Below are 15,000 nucleotides of genomic sequence, written 5' to 3'. Positions count from 1 at the left end.
GAACCTGACAGTCTGGGTTCAAATCTCATCATTGCCACTTGTGAGCAGTGATATCCTGGATGAGCCACCAGAAGCCGTGGTGCCTCAGTTTCCCCAGCTCTACACTAGGGCTGCTGCTAACGCTACTGCACATCAGAATCACCGGGAAGTGAAGCGATCTGCTGGGAGCAGTCCTCTCCCAACCACGCATGCCACACCACTAGGCACCTGGCAATGTCTGCCTCCCGTGGCCTTCCACGCTAATTTTATTATGACTCAAAGCACTTGAGAACTACGTTAACTGTTCATCATTTCTTTTCCTGCTGTTCCCTGCTGGATTTTCAGCACACGATGGGAAAACAGCAGGAGAAACACACCAGGTTCTATCCTCTCAGTCTCCCAGAGCAGAGTGACCAGGCCCGAGGGCTGCTCATTAAAGTCTCCCATCCTAAGCCCAGCTGAGAATCCCTCCCTTGCTAGGCACACATACCACCAGGAGAACACAAAGGGATCAGGCCTGGGATTGGTGGAGCCGTGTACACCAACCAGGAAGAAACCGGAGAAGCGGCTCTCGGGCATACCGACTGTGTATCGCAGTGAAAGCCTTGGTGGCCCAGGTACTGAAGAAATTCAGTCGTCGGACGAGATCAGAGATCCAGGAACTCAGGGCTTTACGCGAATCGTAGGCATGTTTCTGTTGGAATGGAGAGACACTTATGACAGATTTTGAAGACTGGGATGGTTGGGAATGTTTCTGCAGCCAGGAGCTGCGGCTGCACAGGAGGGGACCATTTCCCAGCAGAGCACGGACGGAATCAGAGACCCGTTCACCCCCCAGGGGCGACCAGCACCAGCCCAGGGGCAACCAGCACCAGCGGTGCTGCCATCCCGGCCGAAGGCTCCTATCACAGTTTTCCATCCCTTGTCCCCTTTTCCTCCGCTCAGGGGAGACACCATCTGCGCACACCCTGTGGGCGCGGGCAGTTTCAGCTTCTGGCTTTCCCTCATAAATCCAGCTGTGTGCTCTGTGCTGTCTTCCTTCCAGTTCTGAGTCACGTGGATTGCCGCCTGGCCCTTCAAGGACAGTGTCACCCCAGTCAGTCTCACTTGCGTGTTGCAAAGGAAGCCCAGGCAGAAGAGGCCCCTTCTCTTGATTTATAGTGCCAGTTTTTAGTCATTCTTTTAAAGATTTATTTTTATAGGAAAGGCAGATTTACTAAGAGAAAGAGACAAAGAGCTTTCATCTGCTGGTTCATTCCTAAGTGGCCACAATGGCCAGAGCTCAGCAGATTCAATCCAAAGCCAGGAGCCTCTTTTGGGTCTCCCATGCTGGTGCAGGGTCCCAAGGCCTTGGGTCATCCTTAACTGTTTTTCCAGGCCACAAGCAGGGAGCTGGATGGGAAGTGGAGCAACTGGGACATGAACCAACATGGGATGCTGGCACTTGCAGGCAGAAGATTAGCCAATTAAACCATCGTGCTGGCCCAGGTCATGAGTTTTTAAAAACAGGATTAATTTATTTATTTGAATAGTGGAGTTAGAGAGGGAAAGAGATATTTTACTCCCTGTTTTTTTCCCGAAATGGCCACAATACTGGGCCAGGAGCTTCATCCACACTCCCATGTAAGTGCAGGGATCCAGGACCTGGGCAACTTACTGCTGCTTTCCCAGGTGCAATAGCAGAGAGCTGGATGGGAAGGGAGCAGCTGGGATTTGAACTGGTGCCCATATGGAAGGCTGTCCCCACAGGTGGTGGCTTAACCCACTATGCCATAATTCCAGCCTCCATAGTTAGTATTTCCAATCACCTTTCTGTTTCTATAGATTTGCCAATTGTGGACATTTCACTTCAATGGAATTGTACACCAGGTGGTCTTTTGTATCTGCCTTCTTTCACTTGGCACAGAAGAACCACTCCCTTCGGTGCTCAGCCGGGCCGTAGCATCCAGCAGTCCTTGGTTCATTTTGCTGGCTGGTAATTCACCGTAGGCATCTTTAGTCATTTTTTTCTTTTGCTGTTATAACAGCACACTACTGACTGGGTCACTGACAGATTTAGCTATCAGTTCTGGAGGCATGGAGGTTGGTGAGCAATTTCAACACTGCATCATCTCAGGGATGCAGGGTAAGCCCGTGCCTGAGCCAGTCAGAAGTAGGGGGACAAATTTCCACCAAAACATAAACCCACTTTTGTAGTAATGAGACAGAGATCTTCCTTCTGCTGGTTCACTCTCCAAATGGCCATAACGGCTGGAACTGAATCAGTCTGAAGCCAGGAGCTTCTCTTGGGTCTCCCACATGGCTGCAGGGGCCCAGGTACTTGGCCATCTTCCACTGCTTTCCCAAGGGCATCAGCAGGGAGTTGAATTGGAAATGGAGCAGCCAGGACTCTAACTGGCCCCCATATGGGATGTTGGCACCATAGATGGAAGCCTAACTTGCTATACCACTAGACATTTTTGTTTCAAATTGTTAAACTTTATATTGTAATTGTTAAAAAAAATCCCATTCGATGTTCATTTTTGTCAGAAATTATATTAATCACTTTTACCTTCCTCATTCATTCTTGTACTTCAGAATTTCCGTCTGCATGTACTAAAAGTGACAAATTGTCTTCCCCCTTTTCTGGTCTGTTTTTAAAAAATTTGCATGTATTGTTTCCATTAAGTTAGTATCTTTCAACATACTGAAAATATAGTTACTACTCTTTTCAAAGTTACAATATTTTTCCTAGCTGAAGACTTCTGTCTTTGGTTCACTGTAGCTTCATTACGATGTGTCTCAGTAAAATGAGCTTTTCCTTTCTTTTTAACATCTGTCCTGTCTGGGCTTCATCAGACTTCTTGTATCTATCAGTTCTGGAAAGTTCGCAGCCCTGTCCCTATAAGTAGTGTCTGGCCCAGCTCTTCCCTGCCTCTGAGCTTCCACTCCAGCTGGCTGGACCACCTCGCTTTGCTCTCTGCATCCTAGCAGCGCCTCGACCTTTCGCATTCTTCCGTCCCTTTGGGCTGCGCTCTGAGTAGATTCCTGTCATTTATCTTCCAGGTTGGCTTCTTTGTAGCGATCTCCATGCAATCTTCTGGCACACCTGTCCACTGCATTTTATTACTCTTCATTTCTGGAAGTCCTGTTTCATTCTCCTTGAGATCTGCTCTGTTATCTGTCCCAGTTGCCTGTTCCCTGAAGACATGTAACTTAATTCTGTTTCAAGCATCTTATGCTGTAAGCCACGCCTCATCGTTCAAACCTCAGAAGCGTGTGAGGTCACTCTGTGTCATCCTCATCTCCCCTGGGATTCTCAAGCGGGGTGCATTGTTTTCATGGAGGCTCCATTCTCTTTGCACAATATTTGTAGAATTCCCCCAGGCCTGGAACATTCTTCCTGACAAACTTCCCAAGTACTTTCACAGATGTATTTTCTGCCATATTTGGGATGCAAGTACAGGTGTTTTGTTTTGCTTTATTTGTTTTCCCTTTCCCAAACTCTGTGCTCATTGGGATGTGGAGCGTGGAGGTGAGGAGGAGGGGACTTGCTTCTAGGCCAGTGTTAATATGAGGTGCTAATCATGTGTGAGGTGTGTGCTGCTTAGATTCCCTACCTGCAGTGACATTTAAGATTGGCATTTGTTCCCCCTTTCCTCTTAACAGAAACCCAAGACTATGCCATTGTTCTGTTAGAACTAGCAAATTCCCTGTGGCAAAACATTTTGTATATACTATGCAGAATTACAAAATGAGAGAGATTGGGCCCAGTGCAGTGGCCTAGCAGCTGAAGTCCTGGCCTTGAATGCTCTGGGATCACATATGGGTGCTGGTTCTAATCCCAGCAGCCCACTTCCCATCCGGCTCCCTGCTTGTGGCCTGGGAAAGCAGTCGAAGACGGCTCAAAGCCTTGGGACCCTGCACCTGTGTGGGAGACCCAGAAGAGCTCTTGACTTCGGGTCAGTGCAGCTCCAGCCATTGCGGTCACTTGGGGAGTAAATCATCAGATGGAAGATCTTCCTGTCTGTCTCTCCTCCTCTATATATATATCTGGCTTTGCAATAAAAAAAAAATAAATCTTAAAAAAAAAAGCGCAAGATTGAACTCTTCCTATTTTGCTGGTTTACCCCCAAATACCCACAGTAACCATGGCTGGCCCCAGTGGAAGCTGAGAACCGGGGATTCAGCAGAGGTCTGTCTTGTGGGTGGCAGAGCGCCATCTGAGCTCAAGCCTCCTGCCTCCTGGGCTGTGTGTTGGCAGGAAGCTGCAGCTAAGCACCAGGCCAGCACCAAGTGCCAGCGTTCCATCACAGGAAAGGGCTGCCGCAAGCAGCACTGTAACCAGTCGCCCACCTCTCCCTGGCTTTCTCAGTTCCTGGTTTAAGTTGTGACCTGCTGATTTTTTTTTTTTTAGCAGCTATCATTTAGCTCTTTGATACATTTCACGATATTCAAAGTTTTTAACTGAGCCTTTTTAATTGCTATAAAAGGTTGGTCCAAGTAACTGAGGACAAGCACACAGTGTGGGTAAACACTTAGATGCTTATACTAATAAAAATATGAATATGATAAAAAATCAGGATAGCACAATAAGATACTATAAAATGAAATGGGAAAGGAAAGCCTCTTGTCCCACATTCGAGATCCGGAAGTTTCCTTGGCACAGCTAGTCTCCGCTCCCAAGCGCTTCCTCTTCTTCCCCCAGCACTTTTATTTGTGTTTCTTGAATCTCAAATGTATGTCCTTCCTACGCATATATGTCTTATATAAATATATCTGTTTTTATTTATTTTAATTAATCAATTATTATTATTTTTTACCAAAGATTTATTTTTCTTGGAAAGGCAGATCTACAGAGAAGGACACATAGAGAGAGCCTTAGTCTGCTGGTTCACTCCCCAAAGTAGCTGCAATGGCTGGAGCTGAGGTGATCCAAAGCCAGGAGCCAGGAGCTTTTTCTAGATCTCACACATGGGTACAGGATCCCAAGGCCCTGGGCCGTCCTCCACTGCCCTCCCCGGCCACAAGCTGGGAGCTGGAAGGGAAGTGGAGCAGCTGGGACACGAGCTGGTACCCACACTGGATCTTGGCACATGCAAGGCAAGGACTTTAGCCACTAGGCTACTGCACTGGGCCCCTGTTTAAATAATCCTTAAAAATACCATATTTTGCTGAAACTACATTATTTACCAACACATCTTGAAGATTGTTCTCTGTCAGCATGTACTTCATTATTTGAGTCCACTACGGCTTAAGTAACCAGATTCTTCCCTTACAGTTGTTTTCAGCCTTATGCTATTTAGACAGTCCTGTGATAAACATGCCCGTAAATTAAGCACAATTACCAAATTACTGTCTAAGAAGTTTTAAGATACATAATCATACCAAAACTATGTTGGCATTGCTTAATGGTTACTTAATACAGCATGGATGCACCATGGTGAACTTGGCCATTCCCTGGAAACTGGACATGTATTTTAAGCAAACAAGTGACCAGGAAGTACTAACTGCTTACCTGCCACAATGGAGGAACCCGCGCACTCAGAAGAGAGTCATAGACTTCCTCCAGTTCTTGGGTGATGATGATCTTGCCTTTTATAGCAAGTTGAAGATCTTCTAAAGATTGATGTATGACAAACAACAGCTTATCAAACCGTTCAATTTCTTGCCTCAGGCAGGTCAGCAAAGCATAACGCACAGGGGAATTATGGCCTGAATGAAGGAAAGGGGGTAAAGCTTGATATCTCGGAGGCAAACGAAAGGCTTTGCATGGCGGACCTGGGCTTAGGAAGATCAAGGAATGCAGTCAGTTCGCTACAGGCATTGCTATGAACTTCCATTTCCATAGAAGGCCAGAGAGCAGACATCCCAGGGTGGTGGGCCGTACTGTCAGTCACAGTTACCAAGCCATTGATCATATGTCAACCCACAGGCCTGGGCTATCTCTCAGTAACAATTTGTGGGCACCAAAACTCGAATTTCATGATATTTATGTATTATGAGTATTATCGTTCTTCAACTTTTTCATGAAGAAAACCCACAACACCATTTAGGCTTGCAGGTTGTGCACAATCAAGCAGTGAGCGGACGCGCAGCCTAACTTGCTGATCCTTGATTGACACCCAGACACAGGACGGCTACAGTCTGCACTGTTTGATGATGGGTGCAGTCCTGGTAAGCCATTTCCCTGAGCAGCAGTACAGAGTGCACACGTTCACCCAGCTGTACTGTCACCACTGGAACCACCAGCACGTGTCATGGGGCATCTCTCGACTGTGTGGTGATGCCTAAGGCTCGACATGGGGCTCCAGAATGCATTTTTACTAAAGAGTGAGAACGCGTGCATTCAAATTTACCTGGGATCAGGACCGTAGTTTGCCAACCTGGTCCCTCAGAGCTGGGTCTGGAGCCACCTGTGGGCAGAGCTCCGTGGCTCCCGAAGCAGAGCCGCTGTCTTCCGGTTTACTGCAGTCACTGCTTCTCCATGCTCTTCCTCAGCACCCCCATGCTTTCCCCCTCGCCCTCACCCTGCAGAACCATCCCCTCCGCTCCTCCTCATCTTCCCAGCTTGGAGAGAGCCTCCTCACTGCAGCTGCACTTTGTGCCGGGTCACTGGCTTCCCCAGGGGGCCGAGGGAAGGGCAGGCAGCCCAGTCCACACTTACCGCTGCGGTTGGCACAAAGGCTCTCCCAGATGGGGCTTGCCATGATGCCCTTCAGTGTGCTCTGAGGGCTGGCACGCTCTTCCTTCTCCACGGTCAGCGGCAGCCGCCTCAGCAGGTCCCGCAACATGTCTGTCACCAGCCTGTCGTTACTCTGCTTCACACTGCAAAGGGAATTCAGAGGAGGAGGAGGGCACGTGTGTCTGATCTCGAAGCCAACAGGGCTTCTAAGCAGCACAAAACTAGGATGAGGACAAGGTGACACAGCCCAGAGTTGACTTTATCTCAATGGATAAGCAACTGTGCTGGGCCCTCCCAGCCATTGTCAGGAACCACACTCCTTGCTAGCTGTCTCAGCAGTTCTTTGCAAAAACACTCATTTGAATCCAGCTGCATGAAGGAGGGCCCGGGATTGAGGTGGTGGCGACTGGACAAAGCAAGGTGCGTGAGCAGCCTCATAGGCGGGACTGGTCAAGGGCTTGTCCAAGGGCTTGTCCGAGTCTTCTGCAAGCACAAGGGGGTTCCTGGTAACACACGCAGGAGGGGCTCCGGGCAGACAGCGTCTGGAGCACGGCTGCGGCGGCTGAGACTCAGCAAAACATAAAGCACCAGAAATGGAGGAACTCGGCGGTGGAATTGGTTTAAAGAGAAGGAAACCAGACCCTGAGGCGGCGGCGGTGGCGGCACCTCCGTGGACACGGAGGAGGAGGAGGGAACGGACACATCTCATCTGAATCCTCTCTTTCCCTGCCTCCATCTACCCCTTTATTCTTACAGGTCAGCCTTCGGCTCCAAGTTGGAATAACTTAGAAACTGATTTGAATTTATTATGATGAAGGTACAAATCCAGCGAAATCGTTATGAAATAGTAGGGATTTTTAAGACTCACCAATACATTAACTTGATAATGAGTATCAGCACATGAGCAAACATCTGATTAGGTTTACAAGTGGTGCAAGCATTCCTGGAAATCCTTCTGAAGTTGAAGGGAACCTTTGTTCACTTTCTTGCCCTCAAGTTCCTCCTTAAGACCCTGAACACTCCAAGCCACAAGCACTGAAACTTTCCCTGCACTCCACAGCTCAAACAGCCTGTCGGGCCCTGATTGAAGGAAGCAATACCCAGTCCTCCCTGAAGCCAGCAGACTGGAGCCCACCTCTGCCAGCCCTACCACTGACCCTGTGCAGCAGCCAGATGCCCACCCACATACTGACCATCAAGTTCACTGCCTGTGGTCCCTTGGGAAGTCGGGGGCTAGATGCACTAGCTGCCTGTCTCCTTGCTCTTCGCAAGGAACACCTGCTTTCTTCCACTGCCCCAGCGTCAGGGATTGGCTTGCTGTGGGTCAGGCAAGTGGACCCAGGTTTGGGGGTTCTAAACTCAATCAGTTCTGGGCATGTTGTATCAAAAAAGGTGATTGTTAAAGCTTGTTAGACATACACATTTAAAAATGAGATTTCTACACTGAATTTCAACACGTAAGGAACTCGCTGGACTCTCACAACAGTTACGTGTGGTGGACACCATTGTTATCTGTGAGTTGGAGATGGGGCACTGTGGCCAGAAAGAGGTCACTGACTTCCTGGAGCTCCCAAAGTGGAGTGGAGGGCTGGGGCTTGAGCCAGGCAGAGGATTGCCTACTGAGCATTTGGAGCTTGTTTTGTCGGGCAGGGCAGGGTGAGGGCTCAGGCCATGTGATTTCGCACTAGCAGGCATACAAGCTCTCCAGACACAGGGCAAGTTTTGTACTTTATTTCTTCCAATCAACAGTGAACCATCTTCCATTAGGTTGTCACAGTGGACTCTTACCTGGCCTGCAGGCATGCAGTGGGTACTCTCGGTTGCATGGTGATGAGGGTCTCCAGCAGCTGCTGGCCCTGGGTCTCCCTGTAGCTCCTGGAGGCCTCAGGGTGCACCCCTAAGACCTCGGGAGGGTCCTCGTCGGGTAAGGACTGGATGACACGGATGCAGTCCCCCAGGCTGGCTGACTGTGGCACGTGCTGACAGGTCTGAAAATGTAACCACCGGGTCAGTTTTGGCCCAGGTGACATAAGTACTTCCAGTAATGCATATATCTTCAGAAACACTGAAGCATCTTTCCCCTGTGAAACTATGATACAGAAGGCTTGCATGCCGTATAGACAGTCTATCAAAGGTAACATCTGGATCACTGAAGTATAAAGTATATATGATATACATACATGATTTATTAAGAAAGAGAAAAAAAGACACTAGGATAATTCTGACCACTCCTTGCTCCAGTGAACTGTATCCATTGGTAATGGATGCAATGAACTTTGAAAGAATAGTTTTATTTTAATAAAGACCACAGAAAGATTGTGCAAATGACCTTAACAGACCACTGGGGCTGACACAGTACTAAGGGCAACTGCTGGCCATGCCTGCTTGGGTTCCCACTGCTCTCCTCCTGGTCCAGTTCCCTGCTAAGGCATCTGGGAAGGCAGCTGAATGCAGGCCAAATGCCAGAGACCCCTGCCACCCATGAGGGAGACCCGGATGGAATTCCTGGCTCCTGACTTCAGCCTGACCCAGCCTTGGCTGTGGCGCAGGCATTTGGCAATCGAAGATTTCTGCCACTCCGCCTTTCAAGAACAAAAAAAAAAAAAAAAAAAAAAGAGAGAGAGAGAAACTGACCAGCAACAAAGAAGAAAAGGTCACTTAGTTCATGTGGTCAAGGAAGTGGGTGGTGGTGGATGCCTTGATGCGCTCAAGGAGGACACGGACAGATTAACCAGGGCCACAGGGAAACCCCACGTAACACAGCCACTGAGCAGATGGTCTGCAGAAGCCAAGATTAGGACCAGAGAACAGGTTGGAATTGTCATTAACCAATCCAAATGTATGGGAGTGGGCGGTGGTATGATGATTAAGATGCAGTCACAGTGCCTGGATCCCACACCAGGGTGCCTGCGCTGGACTCCTGGTCCTGATTCCAGCTTCCTGGGAATGTGTACCAGGGAGGCAACAGAGATGATGGTACAACTAGGTGAGTCCTTGCCACTCGGGGGAGAGCTAGATTGAGGTCCCTCGGCTTTGCCTAGCCCAGCCATGGCTATTGTGGGAATTCGAGAGTGAACCAGTGGGTGGGAGTTCTCAGTAGTTTTGTCAGTCTCTGTGCCTGTTTTTAAGTTGGAAGTCAGTGATTGCAGAATATACATTTTTGTCATCTGATATAAGTCTCACAATACAAGTGTGTGCTGTGTTACTGTACATCCTACTCAATTACACATAAATATAATCTGTATACAAAAGGGATATACACTGTACTTTTTGGAGGATTTAAAGGCTTTTTCAATAGTAAACCTACTTGTTTATTTATTAGTTTTCAAAGATTCATTCTATTTATTTGAAAGGCAGTTACAGAAATAAAGGGAGGGGGAAGAGAGAGAGGAAGAGAGGGGAAGACAAAGAGTGAGAGAGAAAGAAAGAGAGGGAGGTAAGTAGGGAAGGGGAGAGGGAGAGGGAGAGAGAGAGAGAGAGAGAGAATCTTTCATTTGCTGGTTCATCCCAAAATGGTTGCAATAGCTAGAGCAGAGTCTACCCAAAGCCAGGAGCTTCTTGGGTCTCCCACATGTGTACAGGGGCGCAGGCGGCAGGGCCATCCTCCACTGCGTTCCCAGGCACATTAGCAGAGAGCTGAATGGGACGTGGGATAGCTGGGTCTCAAGCTCACACCTATGTGGGATGCCTGTGTTATTACTTGCCACGCCACATTTGTTATTTTAAAAAGATTTTTAAAAAAGATTATTTTAAAAAGATTGATTTATTTGAAAGGCAGGGAGTCTTGCATCTGCTGGTTCATGCCCCAAGCAGCAAAGGCTGGGACCGGGCCAGACTGAATCCAGGAGCCTGGAACTCCATCCAGAACTCCCACATGGATGGCAGGGTCCAAGCATGTGAGACATCTTTTGCTATCTCTAAGGTGTATCAGCAGGGAGTTGGATGAGAAGTGGAGCAGCTGGGACTGTTTGTATGGAAGGTTGGTATCACCATGTTGGCTTAATCCACAGTACCACAATACCAACCCTGTAATTTTATCTTTTTTTTTTTAAAGATTTATTTATTTTATTACAAAGCCAGATATACAGAGAGGAGGAGAGACAGAGAGGAAGATCTTCCGTCCGATGATTCACTCCCCAAGTGAGCTGCAACGGGCCGGCGCTGTGCCGATCCGAAGCCGGGAACCTGGAACCTCTTCCGGGTCTCCCACGCAGATGCAGGGTCCCAATGCATTGGGCCGTCCTCAACTGCCTTCCCAGGCCACAAGCAGGGAGCTGGATGGGAAGTGGAGCTGCCAGGATTAGAACTGGCGCCCATATGGGATCCCGGGGTGTTCAAGGCAAGGACTTTAGCTGCTAAGCCACACCGCCAGGCCCTAAAATATCTTTTTTTTAAAAAGAGATTTTTTTTAGTTTATTTTTTTTTTGGAAAGGCAAGTCAGATTTACAGAGAGAAGGAGACACAGAGAGAAATGTCTTCCAGCCACTGGTTCACTTCCCAATTGGCCACAATGGCTGGAACTAAGCATATCTGAAGCCAGGAGTCAGGAGCTCCTTCTGGATCTCCCAACATGGGTTCAGGGTCCCAAGGCTTTGGAGCATCCTCGACTGCTTTCCCAGGTAATAAGCAAGGGCTAGAAGGGAACTGGTACAGCAGGGACACGAACCAGTGCCCATATGGAATTCCAGTGCTTACATATGGTGAGGATTTAACCACTTGGGAAAGCAGCAGCAGAAGACGGTTCAAGTACCAGGGCCCCTGAAGCCTTGTGGGACCCCCAGATGAAGTGGGACTCCCAGCTGCTACCTGGTCCATCCCTGACAGCCTCAGCCCTCCAGGGAGGGAACCAGTGGATGGAAAATCTCACTCTCTTTCTCTCTCTTTCTCTAACTCTGCTTGTCAGAGGCAAATACTTTTTTTTTTTTTTTTTTTTAAAAAAACATCCTGTACTTCAAGTTCATAACATCCATTAAAGTAAACATTACAATTTATGTAAGATGTAAACACTATTTACATGTTAAACAATGCAATGATGTTCACTAAAAAATAATGAAGTGAAATGAGACGACAACTTTTCTTCTTACCTCATCACAAGAGAAGCTGAAGTCCTCTTTTAGTACTTCTGGTGTACAAAACCTGTCAAGAAGGGTCTTGAGGCACCGCTTGTCCCAGGGATCTGTCACCTGGCCACCGTACACCACTTCCCCCAGCAGGTAGTGTAGGGCTGGCCAGGGAACCACAGACCATGGGCTCAGGATGTCTTCCAGCACTTTTGTGGCAACCTTTGGAAAACCCAATTGGCCATTACTATTTCAGCTTGTATCTGGGGCTTACTCTGTTAACATACAATCAATAACTCTCAAATGGTTATATGTGCTCTTTTACAAACATATTGAAATATCAAGAGGATTAAACACATTAGGAAATACGCTTTTAGTAACTGCCTTTTTTCCCCCTTTTGCAGTTGAACCTGAATTTTCCAGTCATTATCACTTCTTTGATTCAACAACAAAAATCTCCTGGTTCTGAATTCAAAACGTGCAAAAGGATAAACAAGGGAAGTGAATTTCTTTCAGCTCCCCTAGCCATGCATTCTACCCATTAAATCCTCACCCTTAAAACCACCATCCAGTGCCAACCCTTGGGTGCCTGTGTCATTTTCCGCACATCTTCCCCCCGCCCTCTCCTTCCCTATTCTCACTGTGTCCTGGAACTGTTTCTCATCTTTCCCTCTCTTCCTGTCCATCTTCTTCCTGTCCCGCACAAACACTAGCTTGGCACACATGTTGTCTTGCATTTTGATACTGCATTTTGGCTGTAGGTCAGTGGCTGCCACGATTCTATTCTCACCATGGGGGCCAGCATTCCTTGCCACCCCTGTCACTCGCACCACTATGGTTCTGCACCTGTGGCTTTAGCTGACCAGAGATGGAAAAATGTTTGAGCCACATCACACCTGTTCTGAAAATACACAGCCCTTTGGCCTTGCCGTCATTCCCTAAACAGTGCAGAGTGACAGCCACCTACATTATATGAGGGCTAACAAGTGCCTGGGATGATTTAAAGATGTGGGAGGATATAAAATATAAAAGTATTTGAAAGGCAGAATGATGGAGTGGCAGGGAGAGAGAAAGATTTCCATATACTGAGAAACTCCTCAAAATGGCCACAGTGGCTATGGCTGGTCCAGGCCCAAAGCAGGAGCCCAGAACTTGCCTTGGATCTCCCATGTGGGTGCTGGGGCCCAAGCACGTGAGCCAACCGCTGCTTTCCCAGGTGCATTAGCAGGGGCCGGGGCTGAAATAGAGCAACCGGACTTGAACATTTGGATTTACTCTTCTGATTATTGTTTGTCTTTTTCTTGTTACTATGTAAGAGCTTTTTATATAAATATTAGCCTGTTTCCTGCACTGCAAACAATACCTTCTTGTGTATGTGTGTGTGTGTGTGTGTGTATGTGTCTCTTGACTATTTTTCCACAGTTATTTGGTTAAGAAAACTAAGACCTAGGAGAGATTAATTAGCTTTCCTAACAGATTAAAACATTGGTATAACCATCAGGAGGGCAGCTGTACTTTGGTTCAAGAAAGGTGGGCTTCCAAGTCTCTGGTTTTAAAAACTAGCCTGTGTCTCCTAACTACCAAGTCCATTTTCTCTCTGCCATACAGAACACCTGGTAACTGTGTGGATGTGTATCAGGCCTCCAGTCTGCATCATACTGTAACCTGTACTGAAGAGGCACTCCCTACCTCCAAGTCTGAGGGACTAAACAGGTAAGCAATGTTCCAGCCGGATGTCCCATAATTCCTCCTTTCATTGATCACCGCATTGATAAAACACATGGTAAATAACAGCTTTTTCCACTGCAGTCCACAGGTAGGTTTTTCGAATATTTCTTCTGTTATTTCTCCATTCCCACTGTAGCCAAATGTCTGAAGCAAATTACTTTGCAGTCCCTGGGGAGGATCCACGGTAATCTTGAACAAGAGGTGAGAGGAAGAGAGAGGAAAAAAAAAAAAAAACAACAGTAAGGGAGGGTGGCGGCAGGGGCGGGGGCTGGGTGCAGAGGGGGCTCTTCCCTCCAGGAGCATCTATGACAGAAGCAGCAGAGAACAGAACTGCTTCCAGGATTCACTGACAAATCAAAGATCCTACGCTCATCTCTAGCTGTTTGACAACTTCCAGGATTGCCTCCAGACTTTCCATGGCGTTCTGATTTATATTTTAAAGCCAGAAGTGTATCAGTGTGATTATAAGTGCTCCTGTCTGCTGGGAGTACGGGCAGGGGTTGGGAAAGCACAGCATTTTGGCCAGCTGGGCAATAAGGCGTCACTGAGTAACATCTTCCTTTGTAATGCTCTTATTTATATGTTAAGGAAATCGTCATGTCTATCTATATAGATAGGAATATATTTTTAAAAATCCCATAAGGTTTTAGGCATGCACTAATTAGAACCACTTTAAAAATGCAGACACTGATGGGCACAGACAGGTGGTGAGGGCAATGGACTGATGGCAGACAGATAATCTCTGTCCCTCTCTGCCGCCCTTCACTCTTCTACCCCCGGTGTGTACACCACACTCCCCGCTCTGAGATCAGACTCTGGCTAACTCTGGGAGACACAGGGGGTATCCCAACTTTTATGCGAAGAGCTGTTGACTCCTATGATCTGTCTCTGTGCCCCAGGAGCAGGATTGCTGGGAAGATGGCCCAAGGCCGTCCATCTAGCTAGGCACACACAGGGGATGATCTAGAGCTGGGAGCAGTGACAGGGAGAAGACCCCTGGTTTTCCAAGAGCCAGCCTGACTTACTCTCAGGCTGCAGCCTCCTCCACCCACTTCCCTCCCTCCTCAGCACACGTTTGTTCACACTGGAAGTGTGCAAACACTCCTGAATTGGGACACAGCCTTCTGTCTCCATCACTGCTTGGTCTTCCTGGCTACCAGGATCCCATCTTTCAATTCACTGGGCCCATGTTGAGCAGAATTGACAAAGTCTTGCAACTTATTCAACCTCGGTGGTGGACAGAAGTAGAAGTCAGATAATCATTAATGGGAACTTTTCAATACTTAGTTTCATCTTGTTCTCTGCCAGACTTTTTCAAGAGAATTGGTGAGCTGTAAGATGGTGAAGGCAGGCTGAAATCAGAAAAAGCTAGACAAGTGTAGTCAGGAACAGGATCTACAGGATCTGCTTGGTTTCTAATAGCTGGGAGTCTATCACCCTCAGCTGAGAAAACAAGCATCTAAGGTGTGGATTACTTCAAAGCAGAGATCTCTTCCTCTGCTTTAGCCTCCTTCCTGGTCCCTGGTCCAGGACCGTCGATGGTGTGCATCCAGCACACCGGAATCAGCA

At 47.7% G+C, this 15,000-nt stretch overlaps 1 protein-coding gene across 15 annotated transcripts in view; it reads right to left on the bottom strand.

Moving 5' to 3' along the window:
• DNAH14 (dynein axonemal heavy chain 14) overlaps positions 1-15,000 on the bottom strand; it is a 230,288-nt gene that overhangs the window by 5,181 nt on the left and 210,107 nt on the right. For 14 of the 15 annotated variants that reach the window (XM_058669242.1, XM_058669230.1, XM_058669236.1 and 11 more), the window contains 6 exons: positions 13,393-13,620; positions 11,728-11,925; positions 8,432-8,631; positions 6,626-6,786; positions 5,477-5,673; positions 561-673 (listed from right to left, as the gene is read on the bottom strand). In XM_058669242.1, the coding sequence (XP_058525225.1) occupies positions 561-673; positions 5,477-5,673; positions 6,626-6,786; positions 8,432-8,631; positions 11,728-11,925; positions 13,393-13,620 (1,097 nt within the window). The remainder of the gene's footprint in view (positions 1-560; positions 674-5,476; positions 5,674-6,625; positions 6,787-8,431; positions 8,632-11,727; positions 11,926-13,392; positions 13,621-15,000) is intronic. The other variant, XM_058669231.1, reaches the window with a different exon arrangement.

Source organism: Ochotona princeps, chromosome 10 (assembly GCF_030435755.1).
Source record: "Ochotona princeps isolate mOchPri1 chromosome 10, mOchPri1.hap1, whole genome shotgun sequence".
Classification (NCBI taxonomy): domain Eukaryota; kingdom Metazoa; phylum Chordata; class Mammalia; order Lagomorpha; family Ochotonidae; genus Ochotona; species Ochotona princeps.
The sequence above is the reverse complement of the archived record's forward strand: the minus strand, read 5'-3'. Positions and strand labels throughout refer to the sequence as shown.